Here is a 27,983-nt window from a genome sequence, read left to right as displayed (position 1 = left end):
ATTATTTTGCCATATTTGACTTACCTCTATATAAGAACATATTTTCTTTTTTGCTGATCATTTTCAAGTCAGACATTCTGACACTTCACCCCTAAATACTTCAGTATGCATCTTCTCAGATGAAGACTGTCTGGCATAATCACAGTTTTCACACAGAAGTCATAAAGCATTAAATATCTAGTTCATACTTAAATGTCCCTTAATTGTCCTCAAAATGTTTTTTATAGTGCCCTTTTAAAAACTAAGGTATATTTCAATATAATTTGAACTATTCCAGACCATCAAAAGGGGTAGCAAACTGGGCTTCTCTGGTGGCTCAGTGGTGAAGAGTCCACCTGCCAATGCAGGGGACACCTGTTCAATCCCTGATGCGGAAAGATCCCACATGCCATGGAGCAACTGAGCTGTGTGCTGTAATTATTGAGCCTGTGCCTTAAAGCCTGAGACCTGCAACTAGTGAAGACCCTGCACCCTAGAACTTGTGCTCCACAACGAGAAGCCACGACAATGAGAAGCCAGCACAGCGAAACAAGTGAGTAGCCCCATGCACTGCAACTAGAGAAAAGCCTGTGCAGCAACTAAGATCCAGGACAGCCAAAAATAAATTATTTAAAAAAATTTTAAAGGGTAGCAAATTTTTGTTTTATTTTTTGATTCCCAATTGAATTTGACAAAAGCACAAACACAAAAATTAAAAATCAATCCTAATAAATGCAAATATCCTAAAGCTGTATTAGCAGATTGCAGCATATTCAGTTCAGTTGCTCCGGCATGTCTGACTCTCTGCCACCCCGCGGACCTTAGCACGCCAGGCCTCCCTGTCCATCACCAGCTCCCGAGTTTACCCAAACTCATGTCCATTGAGTCAGTGATGCCATCCAACCACCTCATCCTCTGTTGTCCCTTTCTCCTCCTGCCTTCAATCTTTCCCAGCCTGAGTCTTTTCACATAAGTCAGCTCTTCTCATCAGGTGGCCAAAGTATTGGAGTTTCAGCTTCAACATCAGTCCTTCCAATGAACACTCAGGACTGATATCCTTTTAGGACGGACTGGTTGGATCTCCTTGCAGGACTGAACTGCTGTTGATGATATTCTGTTTGAACCTAGTTTCTCTTTTCCCCTCCTGTCATCACATAGCAGCCTAGCAGCCTTGTACTCCAAACCCTGAGTGCCTAAATCAACGAGATAATTCTATACTCCTTTTGGGGACTTGTTCAAACCCCCAAGGCAATCTGGTTAGATAGCATCACCAACTCATTAGACATGAATTTGAACAAACTCCAGGAGAGACAGGGGGTCAGTGGAACCTGGCCTGCTGCAGTCCATAGGGTCACAGAATCGGCCACGAACGGCTGAGCGACCGAACAACAATCAGTGTAACGGTATCTCTCCTGGCCACAGAGGCGATTCAAATAGCAAGAGGTTCAACCCTTTCGCTGAGACTCGGAGAGGCCGGTTGTTAAACAATTACTAGCACACCACCCGATTTAGGTTGTCCCTTGCCTTTCGGTATCTGATTACAAGGATGTTACTAAAACAGCAAGAGATTAACAGGTATTTGAGGCGCGCTGGAAAGAAGACAACCTTTGAGCTCAGCCAAAAGGCCCAGAGGCGGGGCGGGGCGAGAGGCGGAGCATCGGGCGATGAAGCCCCGCCCCCGGACGCGGCGCTTTGCCCCGCCCCTCGCGGCGACGGCAGCGCCGCCGCCTTCGCCTAGAGACTTGGACTCAGCCCACTGTACCCATGGTGCTTCCTGGCAGAGCCATGGCCAGTAAGTAGCGCCGCGGCCCAAGCTCGGGTAGGAGTGGAGGCTTCGGGTGCGACGCCAGCGGAGCGTCTCGCCCGTTCAGCCCCTCTCTCCATCTCTTGTCCCCGCCGCGCCCTTGGCCTTCTCTGCTCTGGTGTTCGTGGGGCTGTGGGCACAAGCGGCGAGGGCGGTGGGAGCGGGCGGGGCGGGGAGGAGTAGGCCGCGGAGCGCAGCGCGGCGCACGCCGGGGACTCTGGGCTTCCAAAAGGGCCAGCGGGGTCGCGGGAGCACCGGGCCAGCGCGCCGGAAGGGCCCGCTCCTTGCTCCCCGCCCCGCGGTCTCGTGTGATACGTGAGGCAGATTCCACGAGCATTCCGGGCCGGTCCGCTCCAGGTTCATCTGCGCGGGAAGGGTGCTTATTTCAGATGTAAATTCCGCACCCTCCCTGGTGGTCTTTCCTATTCCCTACCGCCACCCGCGCTCCACGACCTGAAGACTGTGCACTTTCAGTAAAGCTTTCAGTACTTATGATACCTCAAATGTGAGAGTCTGTCCCGTGGGACTCTTTGGAGGTTGCTGCTAATTTTAGATTGGTTTGAACTTGGGTTTTGCGAAGGCACCAACCCTGATTATTTGTGGTTTGAGCCCAGTCAGGTGAAAATGAAGCACCTGTTTTCTTTGATTCGGGCTTATGTGGTAAGTGAACTCGTTAATTTGCTCCACAGTGCGCCCCCCTCACACCCAGTGGGAAATGCCGCCTTCTCTTGAACAACAACAAAAATGGGCTGTTTGTTTCTGCACCTGGACCTTGAACTTTCAGGTTAGGTATTAACATCTTTCTTGGGGGCTTCCCAGGTGACTCAGTGGTAAAAAAAAATCCACCTGCCTATGCAGGAGAAGCAGGTTTGATCCCTCGGTGGAAAAGATCCCCTGGAGAAGGAAATGGCAACTCACCTAAGTATTCTTGCCTGGGAAATACCAGGGACAGAGGAGCCTTGTGGGCTACAGCCCATGGGATCCATAGAGTCGGACACAGCTGAGCACGCATGTGTCACATGTTGCTTATACGTCCCCATTCAGGATCAGCCCCAGGGATGAGGTTCTAGCTATGTTCCCAAGTCTGTGCCTGATTCTTTTACATGAGGCAGTAGAGTGCTCTGGGCTTAAAGTCTGGAGACCTGGATTATTACAGTCTTGGCGCAGCCCATGTCAACAAGTCATTTGATCGCTTAGGACCTCAGTGTCCCTCCTTTAAAATGAACATAAACTGTTCCTACTGAGGTCTTGTGAGGCTCTCTCAAGGTGATAGTGTTTGTGGGAGTGCTCTCTGTTTTTCATTTCAACATCCTGGAGGGTTAGTGCAAGCTGGTGCCTGAATGAACCTCCAGGACTGGAGTATAGAAGTCCTTTTACACGCCTCCTTCTGAGTGTGACTGTATCTTTCAGAAGAGACTAATGAACTTAAGAGCTGTGGTTCTTGGTGGGGTTGAGGGCAGCATTGATCTGACTCCCTTGAGGAGTGTTTTCAAGTTACATGACTTCCCCCACCTACCCAGAAACAAACAAGGCTCCCCTCCTGTCTGCAGTCCAGAGTTTGGCTTGATTGTGGCTGTGCCAGTTACTTTTTTGACTGGTTTTTTGCACCTTTCCCTCTGCAAGCCTCTTATTTCTTCATCTACAAAATACCACTAACGATAATCCCGCAGATGCTTATATGTGTAAAAGACCTGCACGTTCCCTATGCTGTTTCCCTGTTGGTCTCTTTGCTTAAGATATTTTATCCTTCCCCTTGGTGAGTCTTTGATTGTTAGATTACAATGATGTTATTATAGCCAGGGACATGAACTATTCATTGTAATCTAACAATCAAGGATTAGTATAGTATAGCCAGGGACCTGATGACTTGCCTGTAGCTCAGATGGTAAAGTATCTGCTTGTAATGCAGGAGACCTGGGTTCAATCCCTGGGTGGGGAAGATCCTCTGGAGAAGGAAATGGCAACCCAGTCCAGTATTGTTGCCTGGAAAATCTCACAGACAGAGGACCCTGGCAGGCTATAGTCCGTGGGTGTCGCAGAGAGATGGGCACGACTGAGTGACTAACACTACTACTAGGGACCTGAAAATGAAAAGTGTGTTCATTTTGCAGTTGAGATGAAGTGACTAGTATCTCATCTGCCGCCTCAAGGAACTCCCCAGTGGTGGAACTGTCCTGCCTCGGCCCCTCTGGAGTGGGTGTTTTGCACGATGTCAGCCAGTCCCCAGCCTGGTCCCAGACAGCTGCGTTCCCGGGTGGGAGCGGGGAGAGGACGCCGTCAGAGAGCTGTGGAGCTTACCCTCCCTCAGAAGCAGAGACAAAGCCCCACCTCTCAGTTACAGTGGAGACTTCATGGGGTCTGTGATGTTCTGGTGACAGCTCGGGCTGTTTGCCCCAAAATAGTCATCCCAGCTTTTGTTTCCTGTTTTGTTTTCATCCATTCTTTGAAACTATTTGACAAGCTGCATTCCGGGTTCAGTTTAGTTCTTCTCATTGTATTTAGGAGAAACCAAGAAATGGACATCAACGCTGTATATTGTCACCCTGCTTATTTAACTTTTATGCAGAGTACATCAAAATGCCGGGCTGGATGAAGCAGAAGCTGGAATCAAGATTGCTGGGAGAACTATCAATAACCTCAGATATGCAGATGATACCACCCTTATGGCAAAAAATGAAGAGAAACTAAAGCTCCTGTTGATGAAGGTGAAAGAGATGAGTGAAAAAGCTGATTTAAAACTCGGCATTCAAAAAACTACGATCATGGCATCCAGCCCCATCAGTTCATGGCAAATAGATGGGGAAACAATAGAAACAGTGACAGACTTTATTTTCTTGGGCTGCAAAATCACCAGAGATGGTGACTGCAACCATAAAATTAAAAGACGCTCCTTGGAAAAAAAGGTATGACAAACTTAGACAGCATATTAAAAAACAGAGACATTACTTTGCCAACAAACATCCAAATAGTCAAAGGTTTGGTTTTTCCAGTAGTCATGTATAGATTTGATAGTTGGACCATGAAGAAGGCTGAGTGCCTAAGAATTGGTGCTTTGAACTGTGGTTTTGGAGAAGACTCTTGAGTCCTGTGGACTGCAAGGAGATCAAACCAGTCAGTCCTAAAGGAAATCAATACTGAATATTCATTGGAAGGACTGATGCTGAGGCTGAAGCTCCAATACTTTGGCCACCTGATGTGAAGAGCTGACTCACTGGAAAAGACTCTGGTGCTGGGAAAGATTGAAGGCAGGAGGAGAATGGGACAACAGAGGAGGAGATAGTTGGATGGCATCACTGACTCAATGGACATGAGTTTGAGCAAGCTCCGGGAGTTGGTGATGGATAGGGAAGCCTGGCGTGCTGCAGTCCACAGGGTCGCAAAGAGTCGGACACGACTGAGCGACTGAACAACAACAACAAGGAATGGACATCAAGTTTTCCTATTTTTAGGGTTAACCCCAAGCCAAACAGGTCTTCATGAAAGGCCAGGGTCTGTCAGTGTTACTTCTCTGGGGACGTTTTTACAGGTACAGGAGAGATACCCAGAGAGAGAAGTCACTAAGGGTGGGATTTTAGACTCCACAGCAGAGTTGGGGTAGGGAAGCAAGGCCAGGCCATTACAGATAATTCCGGTAGTTTTGCAGAGCTTTGTGGGTTATGACATGGTTGGGAACCTTTAATGTAGCCTTCTATCAAGACCACGAGCAGAAACTGTCATTAAGTGTCCAGGCGGGACTTGGAAACCACACTAGTCACTTGAACAGGAAAAAATTTATATAGAGGACTATTAACCAGTAAAGGTGATTACGGTAAGAGCTGAAAGAGAGCTGTATAGGGAATGTGAGTGTCGGATGTGGTGACAACCTCAAGAAAGGAATAAGCCTGGGGGAATCGGTGACCATCTTGCCCCAAGGCTGACAGCAGGTCTGCTTGGTGGGGCTGGTTTTGTGATTTGTGGGACTTAGTCTCCAATGAAAATGTGGAGCCCCTTGTTCAGACAGCAGGAAGAAGTGCTGTTTGGTTTTCCTTCCACAGTGTTTCTCTCAGCCTCTCATGGTGTTTTTCATTTGCTACTTAATGGTGTGCTCCTCTGGGCACCGGGAGATTCATGGGGTGAGTGCAGGCCCTCCCAGGGTCCCTCCCTGTGGCACATGTGTGGCCCACCGGCTGCCAGGCTCCCCCTCTGTCAGTGGCTGGACCGATGCACGGTGTCCCAGCTGGCGATGCGGAAGCTGAGCTAGGCGTGTCTGCTTCCTTCGCTCACGGTGGGGCGAGGACTGCAGGAGAGACTTCACCTGCTGTGCTGGGAGGTGCTCAGCACCTGGGCTGAGGATGGACTGGGGGCCTGAGGTCACACGATAAGGGATAGTTCCATATTCAAGCCCAGTCTCCTGTCTTGGAGAGGCTGGTCCTGCCGGCGTCCCTTCAGATTCTTGTGCCTGGAGTGGGCTTTGCTCGCGATGTGGGTCCATTTCAAGGTTGCCCCAGCACTGTTGACATTTGCTGCCGTTGTTTTAGTCACTAAGTTGTGTGTGACTCCTTGCAACCTCATGGACCATAGCCTGCCAGGCTCCTCTGTTCAGGGGATTCTCCAGGCAAGAATACTGGAGTGAGATGCCCTGCCCTCCTCCAAGGAATCTTTCCAACCCAGAAGTGGATAATTCTTTGTCATCAGGGACTATCGTATGCCTTGTGGCATGTTTGGCAGTGTCCCTGACCTCTGCCCACTAGATGCCAGTAGCACCCCAGCAGTTGTGACCATCAGCAGTGTCTCTAGATGCTGCCACATGTCTTGGGGGTCAGACTTACCCTCCATTGAGAACTGCTGCTCTATCCGAGTCAGCAGTCAGATCTTCTGACCGCTCTTCTCTTTTTTCTTCCTCCTCAGCTTTCCGCTTGGCCCTCATCCAGCTTCAGGTTTCCTCCATCAAGTCAGACAACCTCACTCGAGCCTGTGGCCTCATCCGGGAGGCATCGAAGCAAGGAGCCCAGATAGTCTCCCTGCCTGTAAGTCTGGGGATGGCCACCCCTTTCTGAGCACTCTTGTCCCAGTAGTGTGGTGTCTGCTCATTCTGGTTGTCCTTCTGAGTCCCGAGGGCCAGCACGGTCCCTTTGGACCCCAGGATGGTTCCTCGTCTATATGGAAGATGACCTAGCAAGGGTCTTTGTGATAGGACGTGCCAGCTTGGTGACAGGTCTTTAACTTTAGGTCACCTGCTCGGTTCAGAAGCCTAAGAGTCAGAGGGACTTAACCTAAATCCAAAATACTCAGTGCCTTAGGTACTTACCTTCTCTAGTCTTCACGAGACCAGGACATTGATTTCAGCACTGAGCTTCCAACATTTAAAAAAAAATTGTTGAAAATCGTTGAACATTTAGGAAGCCTGTAGTATGTAGTGAGCCAGAGGATGCTGCATCGGTTTGCTAGGTGGCCTGTTTAAAACAGAATCAGCTGAAAATGGCGCCACATTTGTTTGTCAACAAGTATAGGGTGAGCCCCATGGACAGTCCCACATTGGTCAGAAAATGCACCTACCGGCCCCTTCTGCTGGCAGAGGCCTGCAGGGGTGAGCAGTGGAACTATTCCTGACCGTCCTTGCCCTCACAATGGGGAGGAGGCCGCCCTCTGCAAGTCCTGGAGACTCTTCAGGGCCAGCTTGTATTGATATTCTAGGCTCTGGGCCATTTACCAGTGAGGCCAGTGAGTAGGAGTCTTCAGCAGGGGCACTTGAGATCTTAATGTCACTCCAGTCTTGGGACTCACCTCTGCTTGTATCCAGTCTTGGCCTCTTGTTGGTTTAGGTTGCTGGGAGTCAGAGCCTAAAGGCCAGGAGTGAAAGCACTTGAATTCTGCGTGTTTCCCCTGGACCTGATGTGTCGTCTTCAAGTTGGTGATCCTCGGCCTTGAGTTTCCTAGCACAGACAAGCAGTCTCAGTGAATGTAAATGAATGAACTGGAGGTGAAATCTATGAGTTTTCTTTTATCACAGAGCTGTTGAGACACATTCAGGGGAGTGAGAGAGTTTGCAGGATCAGAATGATGGCGTTGGAAGGGAGCTTAGAAACATCCCCTCGTGTATCCCATATACATGAGGAAACGTCTTAACCTCGGAGGGTTCAAAGCTTCTCAGTTTTTAAAAAACACAGGCTTTATTGCTTTATGTAGTTAATAATATAGTTTTGAGACTCTGTATTCATCTTAACACCCTCAATCCTGTGAGTCAGCCCAGTGGTAGTGGGTCCAGGGTGCCCGATGCTGGGGAGACGTGGTTCTGTGGACTCAGGGAGAGACAAGTGCAGCTTTTTGCCAAGGTGACCAGCATCCGGTTGAACACACTGACTCCAGCCCCATCTGAGCCTGGGGCCGAGTCCTGTCTGTAGCCATAGGCTCTTTAGCCTAAGGTGTCTGTTTTTCTTATCAGTTGTTTTTTTTTTTTTTACCTCTTTGAGAACTATGTCTTTTTACAGCAGAACTTTAAAATAAGTTGGGTTTTTTTTTTCCCCCCTTTTTTCTCTTCCAACGTTATTCTAGGAATGCTTTAATTCTCCATATGGCACAAAATATTTTCCTGAATATGCAGAGAAAATTCCTGGGGACTCCACACAGAAGCTTTCTGAAGTAGCAAAGGAGTGCAGCATATATGTCATTGGAGGTAACTTCCTACCCTCAAGGTATAATGGCCTAAACAAAAACATCTGAGAAACTATTGTTACATTTGAACCATGGAATACAAATTAGCCATTGAAAACAATGAGGTAGATCTGTCTATGTAGGATTGTGGAAGGATCTTCAAGACACTTTGTTTGGTGAAAAAGAGCAAGTTTAGTATGAAATGAACAGGTCCTTCCCTATAGATTAATGATCCACATAAAAGGCTGTATATTTTTATATATATTTATGTATTAAGGCATAGTGAATATTGTACAAGGACACACACCAAACTGCTGAAAATTTTCTCTGGGATTACAAGGGCAGGTGGAAATGTGGAAAGAAAAACTATATCTGAAAGTCTTTAATACAGTGTTAGGAATTTCTTTTTGTTTTCCCCATGAAGAGACCACTGACATCAAAGGTAGCTTAGAGTTTTAGGCTTAGTGAAGTAAGTCAGAGAAAGACAAATTCTGTATGCTGTCATTTACATGTGGGATCTAAAACAAGAAAACAAATGAATGTATGTAATAAAACAGAAACAGTCACAGAACAAAAAAAACTAGTGGCTACCTGTAGGGAGAGGGAAGAGGGGAGGGGGGATTAGGGATGGGATGAGATTGAAACAACTATGTATAAAATAAATAAGTAACAAGGATATATTGTGCAGCACAGAGAAATAAAGCCATTGTCTTGTAATGATTTTAAATGGAGTGCAATCTAAAAAAAAATTGAATCATTATGTTGTATGCCTGAAACTAGTGTAATATTGTAAATCAACGATAATTTTTAAAAAGTAGCTTTATTTATGTGGCTTGTTTAAATAAACATGTTCTATTTGTTTATGTAAAAATACAGTAAAACTGTTTAATATAGTAAATAAAATTATTTCTGTATTTTGATACAGTGAGAATTAAAAATAAATAAGAGGTGGAGAAAAGAGGACAGAGTGAGCAGAGACAGAACTACAGGCACCATATTCGGTGCTGGGAAGACTGGCATACCTTCCCACCTCAAGGCCTTTTGGGATACAGTTATGTTGCAGGACCTGGTAGATTTAAGTTGAACAACTGTGAATTCCCTGTGTTGCACTAATACTTCAGGTTAAGTGTTGCTCAAGAACAAAGCTGAATTGAAAAATAGTTTGATTAGTTTTGAAACCTTTCTTTGGCCTCTGACTTAATTACATTTCACCCACACTCTAGAGTTGGTCTCTGAAAAATCTTATTCAAGAAGAGAAAAGCATGATTAAATAACTCTTAGAAGACAGTAAACTTTATTGTTGGACCCAAGAAGACAGTAAACTTTAACAAGCCTTTGTCCTATTATAAAAGAATGCTTCATTCAGAATGTTTTCTGTGTCTCTGTGTCTCTTTCTGTGTCTCTCTCTCAACAAAAGGGTCCATTCCTGAAAAGGATGCTGGGAAATTATACAACACCTGTGCCGTGTTTGGGCCTGATGGAACTTTACTGGTAAAGCACAGAAAGGTCAGTAGAGAATGTGGCAAGTCTCATTGCCTCTTGAGAATTCGCTCTGAAGTTCCCAGTACCCATCCTGTGGTACACACATCAGACATTGGATTAGCTGGCACAGGTGGTTATACTTGGCTGTTGGCCTGCTGATACAAATTGTAGACTCAGCCGATCAATTTTGGCCAAGGAAAAACCTACAAGAATTTTGATTAGGATGGTATTAAACATATAGTGATCACTTTGGGGAGAGTTGACATCTTTGCAGTGGTAATGCATGCATATACACTTAGGATTGTTAAGTCTTCTTGGTAAATTGATCCTTTTCTCATGATATGTCCTTTTTTTCTGGTATACTGTTTGTCTTGACATTTATCTCTGATATTAGTAAAGCCACTGTAGCCTTCTTCTAATTACTGTTTGTATGGTACATCTTTTTCTAATCTTTTATTTTCAGTCTGTATGTCTCTTTATATTTAAATGCTTCTCTTGCAGACAACATGTAGTTGGGTCTTGCTTTTTTCATTCTGACAATCTTTGCCTTTTAACTGGAGTGGTCACTCTAATTAATTATTGATATGATTGGATTTTAAGCATGTAGACATTTAATTACTGTTTCCCTTTGTTCCTCTTTCCTGCATTCTTTTGGGTTGAGTAGTAGTTTGCCTTTTTTTTTTTCTAAGTTGTTGCCCTAGGGATTACAATATACACACTTTATCTTGTCCTAGGCTTCTTAGTTAATAATCTGTTTCTTCATGTGAAATTTAAGAACCTTGCAATTGTATTGGTCCATTCTTTAGGCTGTGATTGTCATACATATTGCATCTATATACATTGAAAGTCCCACAAAATACTGATTTTTAATTTCAGTAGTCATGTGTATTTTAAAGAAATTAAGAGAAATATTTCATATTTACCCCACTGTTTACCATTTCTGGTATTTTTCTTTTCTTCCTGATGATCTTAGTTATGTCTGGTATGTTTACCTTCAAACAAAAAGACCTCCTTTAGCATTTTGAAGTGAGCATCTGCTAGATATGAATTCTCTTAGTTTTATTTATGAATATATCTTTACTTTGCCATTTTTTAAAAGAGATTTTTGATGTGGACTGTTTTTAAGATCTTTTTAAATTTTTGGCTTCTGTTGCTTATGTTTTGGTCTTTTGGCCAAAAGGCATGTGGGGTTTTAGCTCCCTGACCAGGGGTCGAGCCCCTACCCCCTGCAGTGGAAGGTGAACTCTTAGCCACTGGACCACCAGGGAGTCTCTGCCTTCATTCTTAAAAGATGTTTTTGGTGGAATAGAATTCTGAGTTGACAGTTTTCTTTTTTTCCTCAGATGTTTGAGAGACATTATTCATTATTCAGTTATCTTCTAGCCTCTTTTCCCCCCCGATACCAAGTTAGTAGGGCTTCCCAGGTGGCTCAGTGGGTAAAAGAATCCACCTGCCAATGCAGGAGATGTTGGTTCGATCCTTGGGTTGGGAAGATCCCCTGGAGGAGGGCATGGCGACCCACTCCAGTATTCTTGCCTGGAGAATCCCAAGGACAGAGGAGCCTGGTGGGCTACAGCCCATGGGGTTGCAAAGAGTCAGATATAACGGAAGCAACTGAGCATGCACACACGTATGAAGTCAGTGGTGATTTGTATTGTTCTCCTGCATGTAATTCATGTTTTTCTCTACCTGCCTTCAAGGTCTTTTCATAATCTTTAGTTCTCAGTATTTTGACTCTTATATTCCTGATATGAGTTTGGTTTTTTTTTTTTTTTTTGTATTCATCCTGTTTTGTGTTTCTTTAATCTGTAAATTTAGTTTCTTACTATATTTGGGAAACTTGGGAGCATTAAATATAGAGTGACCATTCCAGTTAAAAGGCAGAGATTGTTAGAATGAAATATTCAATAAATATTAAATATTTTTCTGTCCCATTCTCTTCTTATGGGACTCCAATTTTGATACTGTTCACCAAACCTGGTCACCAAGGCTGTGGTTTTTTATTTTTGTTTTTCAGCACTTTGTCTTCTTCAGATTGCATGTTTTCCATTGATCTTTCATGTTCACTGAGTCTTCTGTAATCTCGCCTCTCCTGTAATCCAGTGAAGTTTTTAAAAATTTCAGATGTTGAATTTTTCATTTCTCAAATTTCTATTTCATTCTCTTTTTTCAGTTTTTATTCTCTACTGTGTTTCCTGTTTGTTTATTTGTTAAGAGCATCTATTTCTTTACTTTCTTGAGGTTAGTTTCAGTGACTGCTTTATTGCCTTTGGTAGTGATCACATCTGGGTCTTACTGGGTCTGCTCCATTACTGCTTTTTCTCCAAGAGTTTGGGTCATACCTTTGTGTGTCCAGTTTTTTGGATCGTGTATTGGATTATATGTTGTTGAGACTCTAACTTCTATTGCGTTCCCCCAAGAAGTGTTGAGTTTTTTCTTTGAGCAGGTAGGTAGTTGGGGCATACTCACAGCCCAAACTCTTCCTTGGTGGGGCGGGTGGCAGCCGCAGCTGCTCTGCCTGTTGTAAAGTTTAGCTTTAGCCGGGCTGCTCAGCGTGTGCCCCACACATCTTTAGTTCGTTGGTTAGTCAGAGATTTGGGCAGGTTTTATCTGTAAAATTGAGGGCTCTTCTTTTGCTTTCTCCCTTTAAGTATTTCCCCTTCACCTTCCAGCTGCCTGTCCTCTGATTCCTTGGCTGGTGTGTTGGTGGGTAGTTGTGACCACCACTCCCAGCAACAGCTGGGGCCTTGCTTCCAAATAAAAGTTCTAAACAAGTGGGAAACTCACCCAGCACTAGGTCCTGTCTTCCAGAAGTTGACTTCTCTCTAATTTTTGCCCGATTTTGATTATTGTCAAGTGCTTTCGAGTGGTTGTATTTTTGTTTTGTTTTGTCCAGAGTTCAGGGTTACCTGTGAGAAAGCTGGTCTTATAGGAGCCACTCTGCCATGACTGGAAACAGACACAGCATTAAGCTATGAGAATTGAGTTTTCCAGCCCATGAATATATTTCTCTTTCCATTTTCTTAGGCTTTCTTTAATTTCTCTCAAAGTTTTTTAAATAGTTTTTTGGGTATAATCTTATATCATTTACTAGATTTATTCCTAAATGGTATTTCTGATGTCCTTTCATTTTCTGATTCTTGCTAGTATATAGATGTACAGAAAATTTTTAAAATATTGACCTTGTATATAATACCCTTGCTTAAACTCATTCATTCTAATAATTCACCGGTGTATGTCCTTTGACATTCCTTAGGTACACAATTATTATCTGAGAATAATGGCTTTTAATTTTTTCTTTCTAATCTGTACTCTTTTTATTCTTTTCCTTCGCCTTGTTGCTTTGGTTAGGACCTCTGGTACAGTGTTGAATAGCAGGTGTACTTACCTTGTTCCTGATCTCAGCAGGAGAAGGGTTTTAATGTTTCACCTTTAAATAGGTTTCTTTAGATTTTTTTTGCAGATTCTCGTTATCAGATTAGAAGAGTTCCCATCCTCGAAGAGTTTTTCTCTTTTATTTTTTAAATAAGAATGTTGTTCAATGACTCAGTCATGTCCAACTCTGTGACCCCATGGACTGCAGCATGCCAGGCTTAAATAAGAATGGATGTAGAAATTTACCAGATGCTCATTATACACCTCTTAGGATGATCATGTGACTTTTCTCCTTTATTATGTTCGTGTGGTAAATCACTTTGATTTTTCAAATGTTAAATCACATTTGCTTTCTTTGAATAAATCCAATTTGGAAGTTACTTTTTAATATATTGCTGCATTGGGTTTGCAAAACTACCTATTTTTGATCACTCTCCCACTCTCTACCTCTCCTTGCCAATGTGTCAGTTTGATTCTGATTCTGAGAAGTCTTCATTTAGCATTTATATTGAGTGAAAAAAGCAGCATATTAATTGCTTTCCATAAGAAATCTAGACGTTGATTTGCACACCACCAAGGGAAGAAGGATCATACAACCTACAGCATCATTTTTCCAGTTCCCTGTGTTAGAAGTCATTTTCATAGGATGTCAGTCAGCTTGTGGGGTGGGTTGTGGGCAGGTTGGGGCTGCCCTTTGTACAGTTGATCTTAGAACACCCCCATGGTTGGCCATGGAAAGGTGTTTGTTATTACTGCCATGAGCCCTACTGGAAAGGAGGTAACCAAATCCTTTATTTGTGATGCAGCTCCATCTGTTTGACATTGATGTTCCTGGGAAAATAACATTTCAAGAATCTGAAACATTGAGTCCTGGTGATAGTTTCTCCGCATTTGATACTCGTACGTACCAGATAAATTCACCTCTTTCAGCAGTACCAGTAGACAAGGATCAGGTAGTCCTTTATTTTTCATTATGTTGCTTCCCAACTTCTTTACAAAACCTGACTGGAAGGCCAGGGGGGGAGAAGGGCAGAGAATGGTCAGAGATCTAGAAAGTGGGAGATTTAATGGAGAACTAAGAGTTTGACATGATTGTGCTTTTCCATTGGTCACAGCCTTTATTAGTGTGATAGCTTCCAGCCTGTACCTATTAGGCCATGACTGAGCACCTCCCACTTAGATAAGAACATTTATTAATAATTAGAGTGAATTTCTCATTTCTGCTCTACTGACGTAAATGATGTTCTCACGAGGGAAAATCCACGCAGGAGCAAACTTATACATTCTCTCCATCCACGGGCCCTGCATGAATGTACTCCCGTCAGTGTTCTGTGACCATTGGATCTTGGAGACTTTCCCTGGCCGCACCTGCTGCAGGAGATTAACTTTGTACATTTTCTGTTTGGAGAACAGCTTACTGCAGGGTGGGCCTGGGCATCTGCTACGACATCCGCTTCGCAGAGCTGGCACAGATCTATGCACAGAGAGGTGAGGCTGCCTTGGGTTAAGTCACGTAGGTGCTAGGAGATTGATTGGCTCTGGGCTTTGTGGGTGGAGGGAATCCTTGGTCAGAAAACCTGGAGGAGGTCTTAACCTCCGTGTCTGTGTGAGTTCTCAGACTGTTTCTGCGAATGGGCAGTGTGGTTTTCCGGAGGTTGTAGTTGAACACACCACACAGCTAAGGCAGGAGCCACATTCCTAAACTAAACGTCTGCTCTGCCGTTAGAGCCCTTCCTGCTGCTGTGTTTGGAGAGGCACCTGGGCCCCAGGAAAAGTAGGGAAAACCACTAGACCATTCAGGTATGACCTAGATCAAATCCCTTATGAGTATACAGTAGAAGTGACAAATAGATTTAAGGGACTAGACCTGACAGACAGAGTGCCTGACGAACTATGGACAGAGGTTCGTGACATTGTACAGGAGACAGGGATCAAGAAAATCCCCATGGAAAAGAAATGCAAAAAAGCAAAATGGCTGTCTGAGGAGGCCTTACAGATAGCTGGGAAGAGAAGAGAAGCGAAAAGCAAAGGAGAACAGGAAAGATATTCCCATCGAATGCAGAGTTCCAAAGAATAGCAAGGAGAGATAAGAAAGCCTTCCTCAGCGATCAGTGCAAAGAAATAGAGGAAAACAACAGATTGGGAAAGACTAGAGATCTCTTCAAGAAAATTAGAGATACCAAAGGAACATTTCATGCAAAGATAGGCTCGCTAAAGGACAGAAATGGTATGGACCTAACAGAAGCAGAAGATATTAAGAAGAGGTGGCAAGAATACACAGAAGAACTGTACAAAAAAGATCTTCACGACCCAGATAATCACGATGGCATGATCACTCACCTAGAGCCAGACATCCTGGAATGTGAAGTCAAGTGGGCCTTGGAAAGCATCACTACGAACAAAGCTAGTGGAGGTGATGGAATTCCAGTTGAGCTATTTCAAATCCTCAAAGGTGATGCTGTGAAAGTGCTGCACTCGATATGCCAGCAAATTTGGAAAACTCAGCAGTGGCCACAGGACTGGAAAAGGTCAGTTTTCGTTCCAATCCCAAAGAAAGGCAATGCCAAAGAATGCTCAAACTACCGCACAATTGCACTCATCTCACATGCTAGTAAAGTAATGCTCAAAATTCTCCAAGCCAGGCTTCAGCAATACGTGAACCGTGAACTTGCAGATGTTCAAGCTGGTTTTAGAAAAGGCAGAGGAACCAGAGATCAAATTGCCAATATCCGCTGGATCTCAAAAAAGCAAGAGAGTTCCAGAAAAACATCTATTTCTGCTTTATTGACTATGCCAAAGCCTTTGACTGTGTGGATCACAATAAACTGTGGAAAATTCTGAAAGAGATGGGAATACCAGACCTTCTGACCTGTCTCTTGAGAAACCTGTATGCAGGTCGGGAAGCAACAGTTAGAACTGGACATGGAACAACAGACTGGTTCCAAATAGGAAAAGGAGTATGTCAAGGCTGTATATTGTCACCCTGCTTATTTAACTTATATGCAGAGTACATCATGAGAAACGCTGGGCTGGAAGAAACACAAGCTGGAATCAAGATTGCCAGGAGAAATATCAATAACGTCAGATATGCGGATGACACCACCCTTATGGCAGAGAGTGAAGAAGAACTAAAGAGCCTCTTGATGAAGGTGAAGGAGGAGAGTGAAAAAGTTGGCTTAAAGCTCAACGTTCCGAAAACTAAGATCATGGCATCTGGTCCCATCACTCCATGGGAAATAGATGGGGAAACAGTGGAAACAGTGTCAGACTTTATTTTTTGGGCTCCAGAATCACTGCTGATGGTGACTGCAGCCATGAAATTAAAAGACGCTTACTCCTTGGAAGGAAGGTTATGGCCAACCTAGATAGCATATTTAAAAGCAGAGACATTACTTTGCCAACAAAAGTCCGTCTAGTGAAGGCTATGGTTTTTCCAGTGGTCATGTATGGATGTGAGAGTTGGACGGTGAAGAAAGCTGAGCGCCGCAGAATTGATGCTTTTGAGCTGTGGTGTTGGAGAAGACTCTTGAGACTCCCTTGGACTGCAAGGAGATCCAATCAATCCATCCTAAAAGAGATCAATCCTGGGTGTTCATTGGAAGGTCTGATGTTGAAGCTGAAGCTCCAATACTTGGCCACCTCATGCGAAGGGTTGACTCATTGGAAAAGACCCTAATGCTGGGTAGGATTGGGGGCGGGAGGAGAAGGGGACGACAGAGGATGAGATGGTTGGATGGCATCACCGACTCGATGAACATGGGTTTGGGTAGACTCCAGGAGTTGGTGATGGACAGAGAGGCCTGGCGTGCTGCAATTCATGGGGTCGCAAAGAGTCGGACACGACTGAGCGACTGAACTGAACTGGGCCCCAGTAGTAGGTCTGCCTGCACATGGCTTTCACCACTCACTAGCCCTAGATGTTGGGAACAGCAGAAAGGTAGTCAGTGCCACTTTGGTCCAGAGGACCATCCTGCCGACCTGGAGAAGCACAAGTCAGATGAGAAGTCCTGGGTTTTGGTTCCAGCTCTGCCCCTTAATTGGCACAGTGCTTTGGGTAAATTAATCTCTGGAGAACTGTGGGTCTCAGTTTTCTCATAGGAAAGATGTGAGGATTACAGACAGAGAACTTACTAAGCTCCTCATATGATACTCAACAATACTAGCATCCTTACTAGACTGCCAGAGGTACTCTGACTCTAGTTGGTCTGTCACTATAAAGTGAAGTGGATGCAGACGGTTTGACACCCTGCTCAGCAAAAGGTGGTGGTGCAAGGGCTCCAGGCTGGCTGTCTCAGCTGAGTCTTAGCTGTAAGAAGTAGAGCAATTAGTCTTCTCCTCATTTCAGTTGATGAACATAACAAAACATGGTCCTTGACCCTGGGAGCTGTCCACATGGTGCTAAGAGAAGTGTGAATGACAGATTCTCCAGGTTTTTCAAGCAAAGTCACCTTTGCTTGAAAAGTGGTTGTCAGGACCACTGTACTTGTGTGTATGTATTGTGTGTGTGTCTCTAGAGGAATTCAGAGCCATCCATAACACTGCTGAATCTATTCATGTTGGGGGAGTTTGAGTTTAGTCCCCACTGGGTAAGGAGCAGAGGAAGGGCTAATGTGGTTGGGTGTCCACCTGCTCCCTCTTCTTTGGCCTTTCTCTCCTCAAGGCTGCCAGCTGTTGGTATATCCTGGAGCTTTTAATCTGACCACCGGGCCAGCCCACTGGGAGTTGCTTCAGCGAGGCCGGTAAGAAAGCATCTCAGTGTTTCTCTGCGAAAATGCTTGCAGTTTGGTGGAAGCATCAGCCTTCCCTGTACGGAATGCTGCCTCTGACTCAGGCTGCCCTGGCACCCAGAGGCAGTTCCCAAAGGTGACTCTTCATCTTCCAGTCCGAGAGGAGGGCTTCTGCTATGGGCTCCTTCTCAGAAGCCACAGCACCAGCCTTGTGGATTTCGAGGACTGATTTCTGCATTTCCAGGAGCATTTACTGCATCAAGTGGGCAGTGATTTGATTTTCCTGTGTTCAGATATGGATTTGTGTCTCTGATAGAGTTGCCAGCAGGTTTTACAGAGAATTGGAGACCCACGGAGTGTACATGGCTGGAGCCAAGGCAAAGGCAAGGGTTCTTTAGTCTGGCAGCCCGAGGGAGAGACTTGTGGTCACACTTAGCAGTCCCTGTGCTATGCAGATGGGGTGCTTATCCTACTCCATCCTCCATAGTGTCCTGCTAGTCTTGGTACTCGGCCAAGACACTTCTGGTTCTTCTGACCTCTGAGTTCTGAGCACTGCATGGCTGTGCTGTGCATGGGACAGTTATTGTTTCCTTAGTCACCCGAGGAGTGGTGAAGGGCAGGTAGCAGAGGTGGGTGTAAAATAGAAGGGAACAGGAATGTGATTGTGAAGTGCTCTGCAAACCATGAAATGCTGCTCAGAGATGATGGGTTGTTCATGAAAAAAATTGTTTAATTGCGGTATTATATACTTACAGAAAAGTATACTAGTTTAAGTTTACGGATCAGTGAATTTTTACATATGGATTCACCTGTGATCAGGATCAAATCTAGAACATTTCTAGCCCCTTGGAATGCTCCCCTTTTCTCCTTCCCAGTCAGTACTCTCCTCTCTCTGCCCAGGAGTGGCCACTATGCTCACATCTGGAGATGGCAGTGATTTTTATTGGAAGGAGATGTAGAAGTGTTTGGCTAGTTGCATGATGGAAGGTGGTAGGGGTATGTGATCCCGTGAGTATTAATAAATGCTGCTTTGTTGAAAGCAGGAAAAGCTGGAGAGAGCCTGGGATGACCTGGTATGAATCTGTTATTTGAGCCCAGAGGGCTGTGGGTCAGGTGGCTTGGTGTAGCTGCGCTACCCTCTGGAATTCTTGCCTAATTTGAGGTGATGGGACTGCCCCATTGGCATGGAAGGGCCCTGTAGCCCTGCCCGGGGTGTTGTCCCAGCAAGGCCAGTCCATTCTCTCTGGTCACCTGGGTTGCATGAACCAGCAAAGCTCTGCTCTTCACCTGTTACAGGTTGGCTCAGGCCAGGGTTTCTTACTGTGGTGCTATTGACACTTTGGACGAAATGGCTCTTTGCTGTGGGGGCTGTCCTCTTGTGTTGCAGGATGTTCACGGCCCGCCTGACTTCTACTCCTCAATGTATGTCCGAACAGCCTGTCCTGTCCTAGTTTCTGAAAGAAGGGTCTGGACACTTAGGATAAAAATGTCTCAGATCTGTACTGTATGATTTACCTCTTTTCTGTCCATTGACTACAGGGCTGTTGATAATCAGGTGTACGTGGCCACAGCATCTCCTGCCCGGGATGAAAAAGCCTCCTATGTTGCCTGGGGACACAGCACCATTGTGAGTCCTTGGTGAGTTGGCTCTGCACGGACAGGCTCGCTGAGCTCGAGAGAGGTGGTGCTTGGGCAGGTGGGTTGTCTGATTCCCGGGTGGCCCTGCCCCTCCCTCCACTTCCGTCTCCCCACAGGCCTGCCAGGTCACTAGCTCTCTCTCTGGGAGGAGCTTCCACTTGAAAACCATGCAAGAGAGAAATGGCCCAGCTCTCCTGACTGAGTGCTTGGCCTCAGCCCTGTTCTGAGTTTCTGAGTGACGTTCATTGTCAACCAAACTTGGAAACGAGGCAGAAGTCACGGGTGGGTGGTTTTTTAGTAAAAGAGGCTCCCAAACTCTTGGCTTTGGGTTAAAATTTAGACCGGGTCACTGGACCTAGGGCTGGGATGAGTTGAGGGTAAGGATTTTGCTCCCTGCATAACGCTTAGAGGAGAGTGGAGGATGGGTTGAATTAAGGGGAACTGTGAACTTGTCCTCTGTGAGAGGGTAAAGCATTCTATTACCTAGGGAAACCAGCACGGAAGTCTGCCCAGATACATATACAGCTGTATGGTAATAGACATGTCTTACCGGCATTTGTACAAGCATTTGTACAATGTATATGGTACTTTCACACACATTATCTCAATTTGAACTCTCAAGGACTTATCTTTATTTAGCCCAGTTAATAGATGGTAGACTTGAAGTTCACAGGATGAAGTGGCTAGAATTGGTGTTTGGAGCCAAGACTTTTGAATTCAGAACTTAGATTTATTCCATACTACTTCTCAGTATCCACCCTTATGGCAGAAAGTGAAGAAGAACTAAAGAGCCTCTTGATGAAGGTGAAGGAGGAGAGTGAAAAAGTTGGCTTAAAGCTCAACGTTCAGAAAACTAAGATCATGGCATCTGGTCCCATCACTCCATGGGAAATAGATGGGGAAACAGTGGAAACAGTGTCAGACTTTACTTTTTTGGGCTCCAGAATCACTGCTGATGGTGACTGCAGCCATGAAATTAAAAGACGCTTACTCCTTGGAAGGAAGGTTATGGCCAACCTAGATAGCATATTTAAAAGCAGAGACATTACTTTGCCAACAAAAGTCCGTCTAGTCAAGGCTATGGTTTTTCCAGTGGTCATGTATGGATGTGAGAGTTGGACGGTGAAGAAAGCTGAGCGCTGCAGAATTGATGCTTTTGAACTGTGGTGTTGGAGAAGACTCTTGAGAGTCCCTTGGACTGCAAGGAGATCCAATCAATCCATCCTAAAAGAGATCAATCCTGGGTGTTCATTGGAAGGTCTGATGTTGAAGCTGAAACTCCAATACTTTGGCCACCTCATGCGAAGAGTTGACTCATTGGAAAAGACCCTAATGCTGGGTAGGATTGGGGGCGGGAGGAGAAGGGGACGACAGAGGATGAGATGGTTGGATGGCATCACCGACTCGATGAACATGGGTTTGGGTAGACTCCAGGAGTTGGTGATGGACAGAGAGGCCTGGCGTGCTGCAATTCATGGGGTCACAGAGAGTCGGACACGACTGAGCGACTGAACTGAACTGAACTGAACTTCTCAGTATGTCTGTATGATTACAGACACACACACTCAAATATGTATTTCTAAAATTTCAGGATAAACATATCAGTAACAAGGCTGCAAAGGCTTACATGTCACTGTGGGGTTCCCAGAGTGTCTCTCTTCTGACTTTGTAGGACTCACAGATGAACGTGTGCGGTGGGGAAGGCCTTGGGAGATATGGCCGGTGGGAGATTCTCAGTGAGCCTCCTGCACATTAGGATCTGGGGTGCAATTGGAAGGCTGGAAGGATCGAGTTGGCTTCAAAATTTTCTTAAACTTGACTTGGGTTCCTCGGCAGACATTAGTGATCGGCTTACGGACCTTGTGGGCAGCTCTGCTCCCCAGCTGATTCTCCTCGTGAACTCGTACTCATCAGATGGGCTGCTTTTGACACAATTGGTTACATAAGATTTGCCTGTATTTCTTCCTTTGCAGAATTGCCCCCATTTGGTTGGGAGCTGTGTGGCTTATTTGTCATTGTGATAGGTGCCTAGGGTTAACATAGAGATCTTTGCATGCCAGGGCAAATGGGGAAAAAAATAGAAGAAAGAGACTAGAAAAGGATTCAGTTAAGCAGCATTAATGATGATGTCTGTAGCTTGTTGTGCCAAAAATCTGTGGCCCTAGATGGAACCAATTATTATATCAGATTGTTTGTTATATCAGATCATTTTGTTTTGTGCTTTGGAAAAATTTCGCAGATAATGTTTTTTTAAATTAATGATTAATTTTTGGCTGTGCTGGGTCTTCGTTGCTGCGTGTAGGCTTTCTCTAGTTGTGGCAAGCGGGGGCTGCTCTCATGTTGTGGAGCACAGGCTTAGTAATTGTGGCACGTGGGCTTAGTTGCCCTGCGGCAGGTGGGATCTTCCTGGACCAGGGATTGAACCTGTGTTTCCTGCATTGGCAGGCAGTTTCTTAACCAGTGGACCATCAGGGAAGTCCCACAGCTATGTTTTTGAAGGCCTGTTTTGGGCCAAGAGACTCAGCATTGGAAATAGTTTTCCAAATCAGCTTTTCCTCAGATTTTGTGGAGTGTTGTTGTTTCCAGTGTGGGGTTCCTGCCGGGGTTCTACCACTTCTACTCAGGCCTCATAGGTTGAAATCTTTCCCTCCAAACCCAAAAGCCATTAACATAGGGATCCAAGGATCACAGACACAAGGTCAGAGATCCAGGCAGACCCAAGCCTTCCCTCTCCATCCCCAGGGTTATGTCGCAGCCTTGGGAGGTGTGAAGAAACAGAACGAGACTGCCCTTGGAAAGAGATCTTGAATGTACTCACGACAGGGTGGAAGTAATAAATTATCTATAGTAGGAATAGGAAAGTTTTATTCAAGCCAAACTGAGGACTGTAGCCTAAGAGACAGCTTCTCAGATAGCTATGAGGAATTGTTCTGAAGAAGCATTGTTTGCAGCAGTTTTATATCTTATCAGAGCAAGGAACATCAAACACAACAGGCACATTCCTTCAAGATTTAAAAAAAAAAAAAGATTATTTTCTCACTAAGTCATCACAGAGCTCATATTTCCACTTTATAGATTAGGAAGTAGAGATTCCACACGGCTTGCCAGAAGACCACACAGCTACTTAAGTGGTTCAGCTCAGTTCAGTTCAGTTGATCAGTTGTGTCTGACTCTGCTACTCCAAGGACTGCAGCACGTCAGGCTTCCCTGTTCATCACCAACTCCCGGAGTTTACTCAAACTCATGTCCATTGAGTCGGTGATGCCATCCAACCATCTCATCCTCTGTCGTCCCCTTCTCCTCCTGCCCTCAATCTTTCCCAGCATCAGGGTCTTTTCAAATGAGTCAGCTCTTCGCATCAGGTGGCCGAAGTATTGGAGTTTCAGCTTCAACATCATTCCTTCCAATGAATATTCAGGACTGATTTCCTTTAGGATGGACTGGTTGGATCTCCTTGCAGTCCAAGGGACTCTCAAGAGTCTTCTCCAACACCACAGTTCAAAAGCATCACAGGAATTTATGCCCATATTTTCTTGTTTTAAATCTCAGATTCCTTCCCCTTTGGCCTGTGAGATAGGGAGGAAAAACAGAGATAGTAAACAACAGAAAACATCAGGGAATTGACTCATTCTCCCCTGAATGTTTTTCAGGGGGGAGGTCCTTGCCAAAGCTGGCACTGAAGAAACGATCGTGTATGCAGATATAGGTAAGATTCACTCTGGCCCAGTTTAGGTGTCTGGTGTCCCTACTGCCCTGAGGCCAGGTTCTATAGCTGTAGAACACCAGGAGGGACTCCTTTATGCCCTGCCCTCCTCCTTTATCCTTGGTTCTCTGGCCAAGCCCTGGGCTCTGTCTCAGCCTGAGTTTTCTTGGTTTGGTTTGAAATGACACCAGGGGCAGTGCCAGGCTGAATGTGCCTCCAGACAACGCCCATGAGTAAGTTACTGGCTGGGGCTCTGGTTGTTTCTGTACTGTTTGGGGAAGAAGTTTCTGTTGGCAAGTAAGGAATCACATCTACTAATAGTGCACTTTTCTGTTTTTGCAGACCTGAAGAAGTTGGCTGAAATACGCCAGCAAATCCCCATTTTTATCCAGAAGCGATCAGACCTCTATGCAGTGGAGGCCAAAAAATCCTGATGTTTCCAACATGTCATGAAACAGGAACATATGTTTCTACAGGATAATCAACAATCTTATGAATTCTTTAATGGAATTTTTTTTTTTTAAATAATTTCAGCCTTTTCCCTTCCTGGAAAGGGAAGCTCTGTTGGGATGATGGAGCTGATGCTGGTATTCTCCACACCATATAAAACAGTCAAAAAGGACTCAGGCTGGCATTGAAGAACAGGAGGAGGAGGGAGGGGGTGGCTCTAAATCTTCCATATTCAAGTTGTCTCAAGCAGTTATTAAAATATCAGATCTTGGTATTCTTGATGGTTGATCCACAAGTATATTTGTGTGGTGAACCTCTTATCTGATTGCTGAAGTTGGAATACATTATGCAGAAACCTTGGTCTTTGAGTGGTATCTTAATGTTACATTTTGGTCTGTGAGTGGTCTTTGAGCAGTATCTTAATGTCACATTTTGGTCTCTGAGTAACTGTGGGATGGATCCTTGGTGTTTGCTAGAGGAGATGGCAGCCCCGCCCTCCCTGGTATCCTTAGGGCTCTTCAAATTCAGGGAGGAGCTAAGGATTTAAGACCTGCTCCCCCTAGTTTTAAGGGAAATAATGAGCCCCCTGGCAGTGGCGTAAGTTGGTCAAGGCAACTGAAGTTTGAGCTGCAAAAGATTCTCTTAATATGGGTGAATGTCTGAAAGTCTTTTTTTCCTTCTCCTTAGTAACACTTTTAGCTTGATAAAGTCAAGTTTTTAGCCTAATGGTTTTCAGAATTCTTTTACACAATTAAAATTGAAGAATTCCATTGATCTTTTCTTTATGTATGTTATAATTAGTGATGGGTTGGTAGATGTTTAACAACCAGCAGTCTGAGAAAGTCGATTTTGTGGAAGCATTTCCCAATTTCCAAGGTGTACTTAATGCCAAATTCAAGCTATCAATATAACACCTCGAAACACAGAGCTGGAAGTATAATTAGCTCTTGTGAGCTGGTATAAGTCTTCTCTAGCACACTACTGTTTACATGTGTATAGATATTTGCCATATTGGAAAGTAAAATTTTAAAACAAAAGAATACATGAATACACATTCCTTTAGCTGTAAGAATAATGACATTATCGAGTGCAATTTAACCTTTGAAAAAAAACTGTATACTGAGAAGCGTTCAACAGTGAAAAAGTCAAGTGACTTTTTAAAAATAAGTGTACAATTTGGCAAAATTTGACATGTATATGTCCATGAAACCACATTAGTCAAGATAATGAACATACCCACTGCCCTTAAAAGCTTCCTTGTACTATTTTATAATCTCTCTGGCTACTCTTCTTACCCCAGGTGATCATTGATCGATCACCTTTGTCACTACAGACTAATTTGAATTTTCCAAAATTACCTATAAGTGGAATCATGCTGTAGTTTTTTATCTGTTTTGTAAATAAGTTCATTTGTATTTTTTTTAGATTCCACATATAAGTGATATCATATGACATTTATCTTTGACTTCCAGTTGCATGATAATCTCTAGGTCCATCCATGTTGCTGCAGATGGCTTTATTTCAAGCTTCTTTATGGCTGAGTAATACTCTGTTGTATATATGTACCACATCTTTATCCACTTATCTGTTCATGGACATTTAGGTTGCTGCCTTGTCTTGGCTGTTGTAAGTAGTGTTGTAATTGGGGTGCATGTATTTTTTTGAATTCTAGTGTTGTCTGGGTATATGCCCAAGAGTGGAATTGTAGGGTCATATTGTTCAGTCATGTCCAAGTCTTTGGGACCCCATGGACTACAGCACGCCAGACTTCCCTGTCCTTCACCATCTGGAGCTTGCTCAAACTCATGTCCATTGAGTCAGTGATGCCATCCAACCATCTTGTCCTCTGTCGTCTCCTTCTCTTGCCTTCAGTGTTTCCCAGCATCGGGGTCTTTTCCAGTGAGTTGGCTCTTCGCATCAGATGGCCAAAGTACTGGAGTTTCAGCCTCAGCATCAGTCCCTCCAGTGAATATTCAGGATTGATTTCCTTTAGAATTGACGGTTTGATCTCCTTACAGTCCAAGGGACTCTTGAATCATATGGTAAATTACAAATGTAGTTTTTTAAAGAACCATCCATACAGTCCTCCCTAGTGGCTCCACCAATCTACATTTCCACTAACAGTGTAAGAGGTTCCCTTTTCTCTGCACCGTCTCCAGCTTTTATTATTTGTAGCTGTTTTGATGGCCATTCTGACTGGTGTGAGGTAATACCTCATTATAGTTTTGATTTGCATTTCTCTGTTAATTAGCAATGTTGAAGATCTTTTCATGTGCCTTTTGGCTATCTGTATGTCTTTGGGAAAATGTCTAATCAGATCTTCTCATTTTTTAAAATTGGGTTGTTTGAGTTTTTTGTTTGTTTTTTGATAGTGAGTTGTATTAGGTCCTTATTTTGGAGGTTAATCCCTTGTTGGTCACATTGTTTGCAAGTATTTTCTCCCATTTTGTGAGTTGTCTCTTTGTTTTGTTCATGGTTTCCTTTGCTGTACAAAAGCTTTTAAGTTTAATTAGGTCCCATTTGTTTATTTTTGTTTTTATTTTCATTACTCTAGGAGGTGGATCCAAAAAAATATTGCTGTGATTTATGTCAGAATGGTCTGCTTGCTTTAAGAGTTTTATAGTATCTGTTTAGGTCTTTAATTTAGGTCTTTAATCCATTTTGAGTTTATTTTTGTTTATGATGTTAAGAGAATGTCCTAATTTCACTCTTTCATATGTGGCTGTCCAGTTTTTCCAGCACCACTTACTGAAGAGACTTACCTTTTCTCTACTGCCTCCTTTGTCGTAGAGTATTGACTAAGTGCATGGGTTTATTTCTGGGTTTTCTGTCCTGTTCCGTTGATCTATATTTCTGTTTTTTGTCAGTAACATGCTGTTTTGCTTAATGTAGCTCTGTAGTATAGCCTGAAGTCAGAGAGCCTAATTCCTCCAGCTCTGTTTTCTCTCTCAAGATTGCTTTGGCTATCTGAGGTATGACCCATTTTGAATTGGTAGTTTTTTCAATGTAGTGTAAGAGTCCAGGTTCTTTTTTGTTTTTTGTTTTTGCCTCTAGCTATCCAGTTGTTCCATTGAATTGCCTTGGCATCTTTATTAAAATGAATTTGCCATATATAGTTTAATATATATATGAACTAACTTACTGTGTTGGTTACTGTAACTTAATAATAAGTCTTGAAGTCAGTATTAGTCCTCCAGCTTATTTTTCAAAATGGTTTAGACTAAGTCCTTTGTATCTCCAAACAAACTTCAGAATTAGATTGTAAATTTCTATAGAACATAAGCCTGTCCAGGTTTTCATTGGAATTGCATTGAATCTGTGGAAAGTTGACATCTTAACAGTATTGAATCACTGACTCAGAGATATGAGACATCTCCTCAATTATCTAGGCCTTCCTTAATTTCTCTCAACAGTGTTTGTTAATCCCAGAGTAAAGGTAATGCAAATCTTTAGTCCATTTTATCCCTAAAGCCTACAAGTTTTTTAATGCTGCACTATTGTTTTGTAAACTTATTTCTTGTTTTTTCATTGCTAGTGTATAAAATAGAATTTATTTTTATATGTGCTCTTTTATTCTGAAACCTTGCTAAACTCATTCTAGCAGCTTTTTATGTTTGTATTCTATATGATTTTTCACATAGATGATGATGTCTGCAAATACAGTATACAAAATAAATAAGCTCCTTCCTTTCCAGTCTGGTTCTTTTTTTAAATTTTTCTGGCCTGTAACATTGTCTAGAACCTCTAGTACAGTTCTGAATAGACTCGTGAATGGACGTATTTGTGTTGGTCCTGATTTAGAGAAAGCATTTAGTCTTTCAAAGATGCCCTCTATGATTGGGGAAATTCCTTTCTGTTCCTAGTGTGCTGAGAGTTTTTATCTGGAAAGGATGTTGGATTTTTTTCAGATGCTTTTCCTGCCTTTATTGAGACAAACATCTTTTTCCTTTTTTAGTCTATGTTTATACTTTGTGAATTATATTGATTTTGGAATGGTAAACCAACCTTGAATTTCTGGGATAAACTTCACTTGACCATAGTATATTAAGGTTTGCTCTTATTCTTTTTTCTTTTGTTTACTTTGCGTTTCATTTGCTCTTCCTTTTCTAATTTTTTAAAGTGGGTGCTTAGGTTTATTGGAGCCCTTTCGTTCTTTCTAATAGAGTTATTTTAGTGCTATAAATTTCCCTCTAAG

The 27,983-nt window shown here is 43.7% G+C and overlaps 1 protein-coding gene across 9 annotated transcripts; it reads left to right on the top strand.

Annotated features, from left to right (window-relative positions):
* On the top strand, nucleotides 1–27,482 carry NIT2 (nitrilase family member 2). Of its 9 annotated transcripts, none has more exons than XR_014077559.1 (11): nucleotides 278–532; nucleotides 2,473–2,567; nucleotides 6,671–6,789; nucleotides 8,315–8,435; nucleotides 9,831–9,919; nucleotides 14,077–14,170; nucleotides 14,684–14,758; nucleotides 17,931–18,009; nucleotides 19,537–19,693; nucleotides 23,286–23,341; nucleotides 23,681–27,482. XR_014077559.1 is itself a non-coding variant. In XM_081572489.1 (11 exons), exons 2-11 carry the CDS (start codon nucleotides 2,528–2,530, stop codon nucleotides 23,770–23,772), a joined length of 864 nt encoding a protein of 287 aa, XP_081428615.1. In that variant the 5' UTR covers nucleotides 278–532; nucleotides 2,473–2,527; the 3' UTR covers nucleotides 23,773–27,482. The 9 variants fall into 9 exon arrangements, 7 of the variants coding, with proteins under 7 accessions (XP_081428617.1, XP_081428615.1, XP_081428611.1 ...); XM_081572489.1 differs by having other exon boundaries at nucleotides 19,537–19,635; XR_014077560.1 differs by lacking the exon at nucleotides 278–532 and adding an exon at nucleotides 1,724–1,798.
* The last annotated feature ends 501 nt before the right edge of the window (nucleotides 27,483–27,983 follow it).

This window comes from Giraffa tippelskirchi, chromosome 2 (assembly GCF_054371585.1).
Source record: "Giraffa tippelskirchi isolate mGirTip1 chromosome 2, T2T-mGirTip1v1.2.pri, whole genome shotgun sequence".
Lineage (NCBI taxonomy): Eukaryota > Metazoa > Chordata > Mammalia > Artiodactyla > Giraffidae > Giraffa > Giraffa tippelskirchi.
The sequence above is the reverse complement of the archived record's forward strand: the minus strand, read 5'-3'. Positions and strand labels throughout refer to the sequence as shown.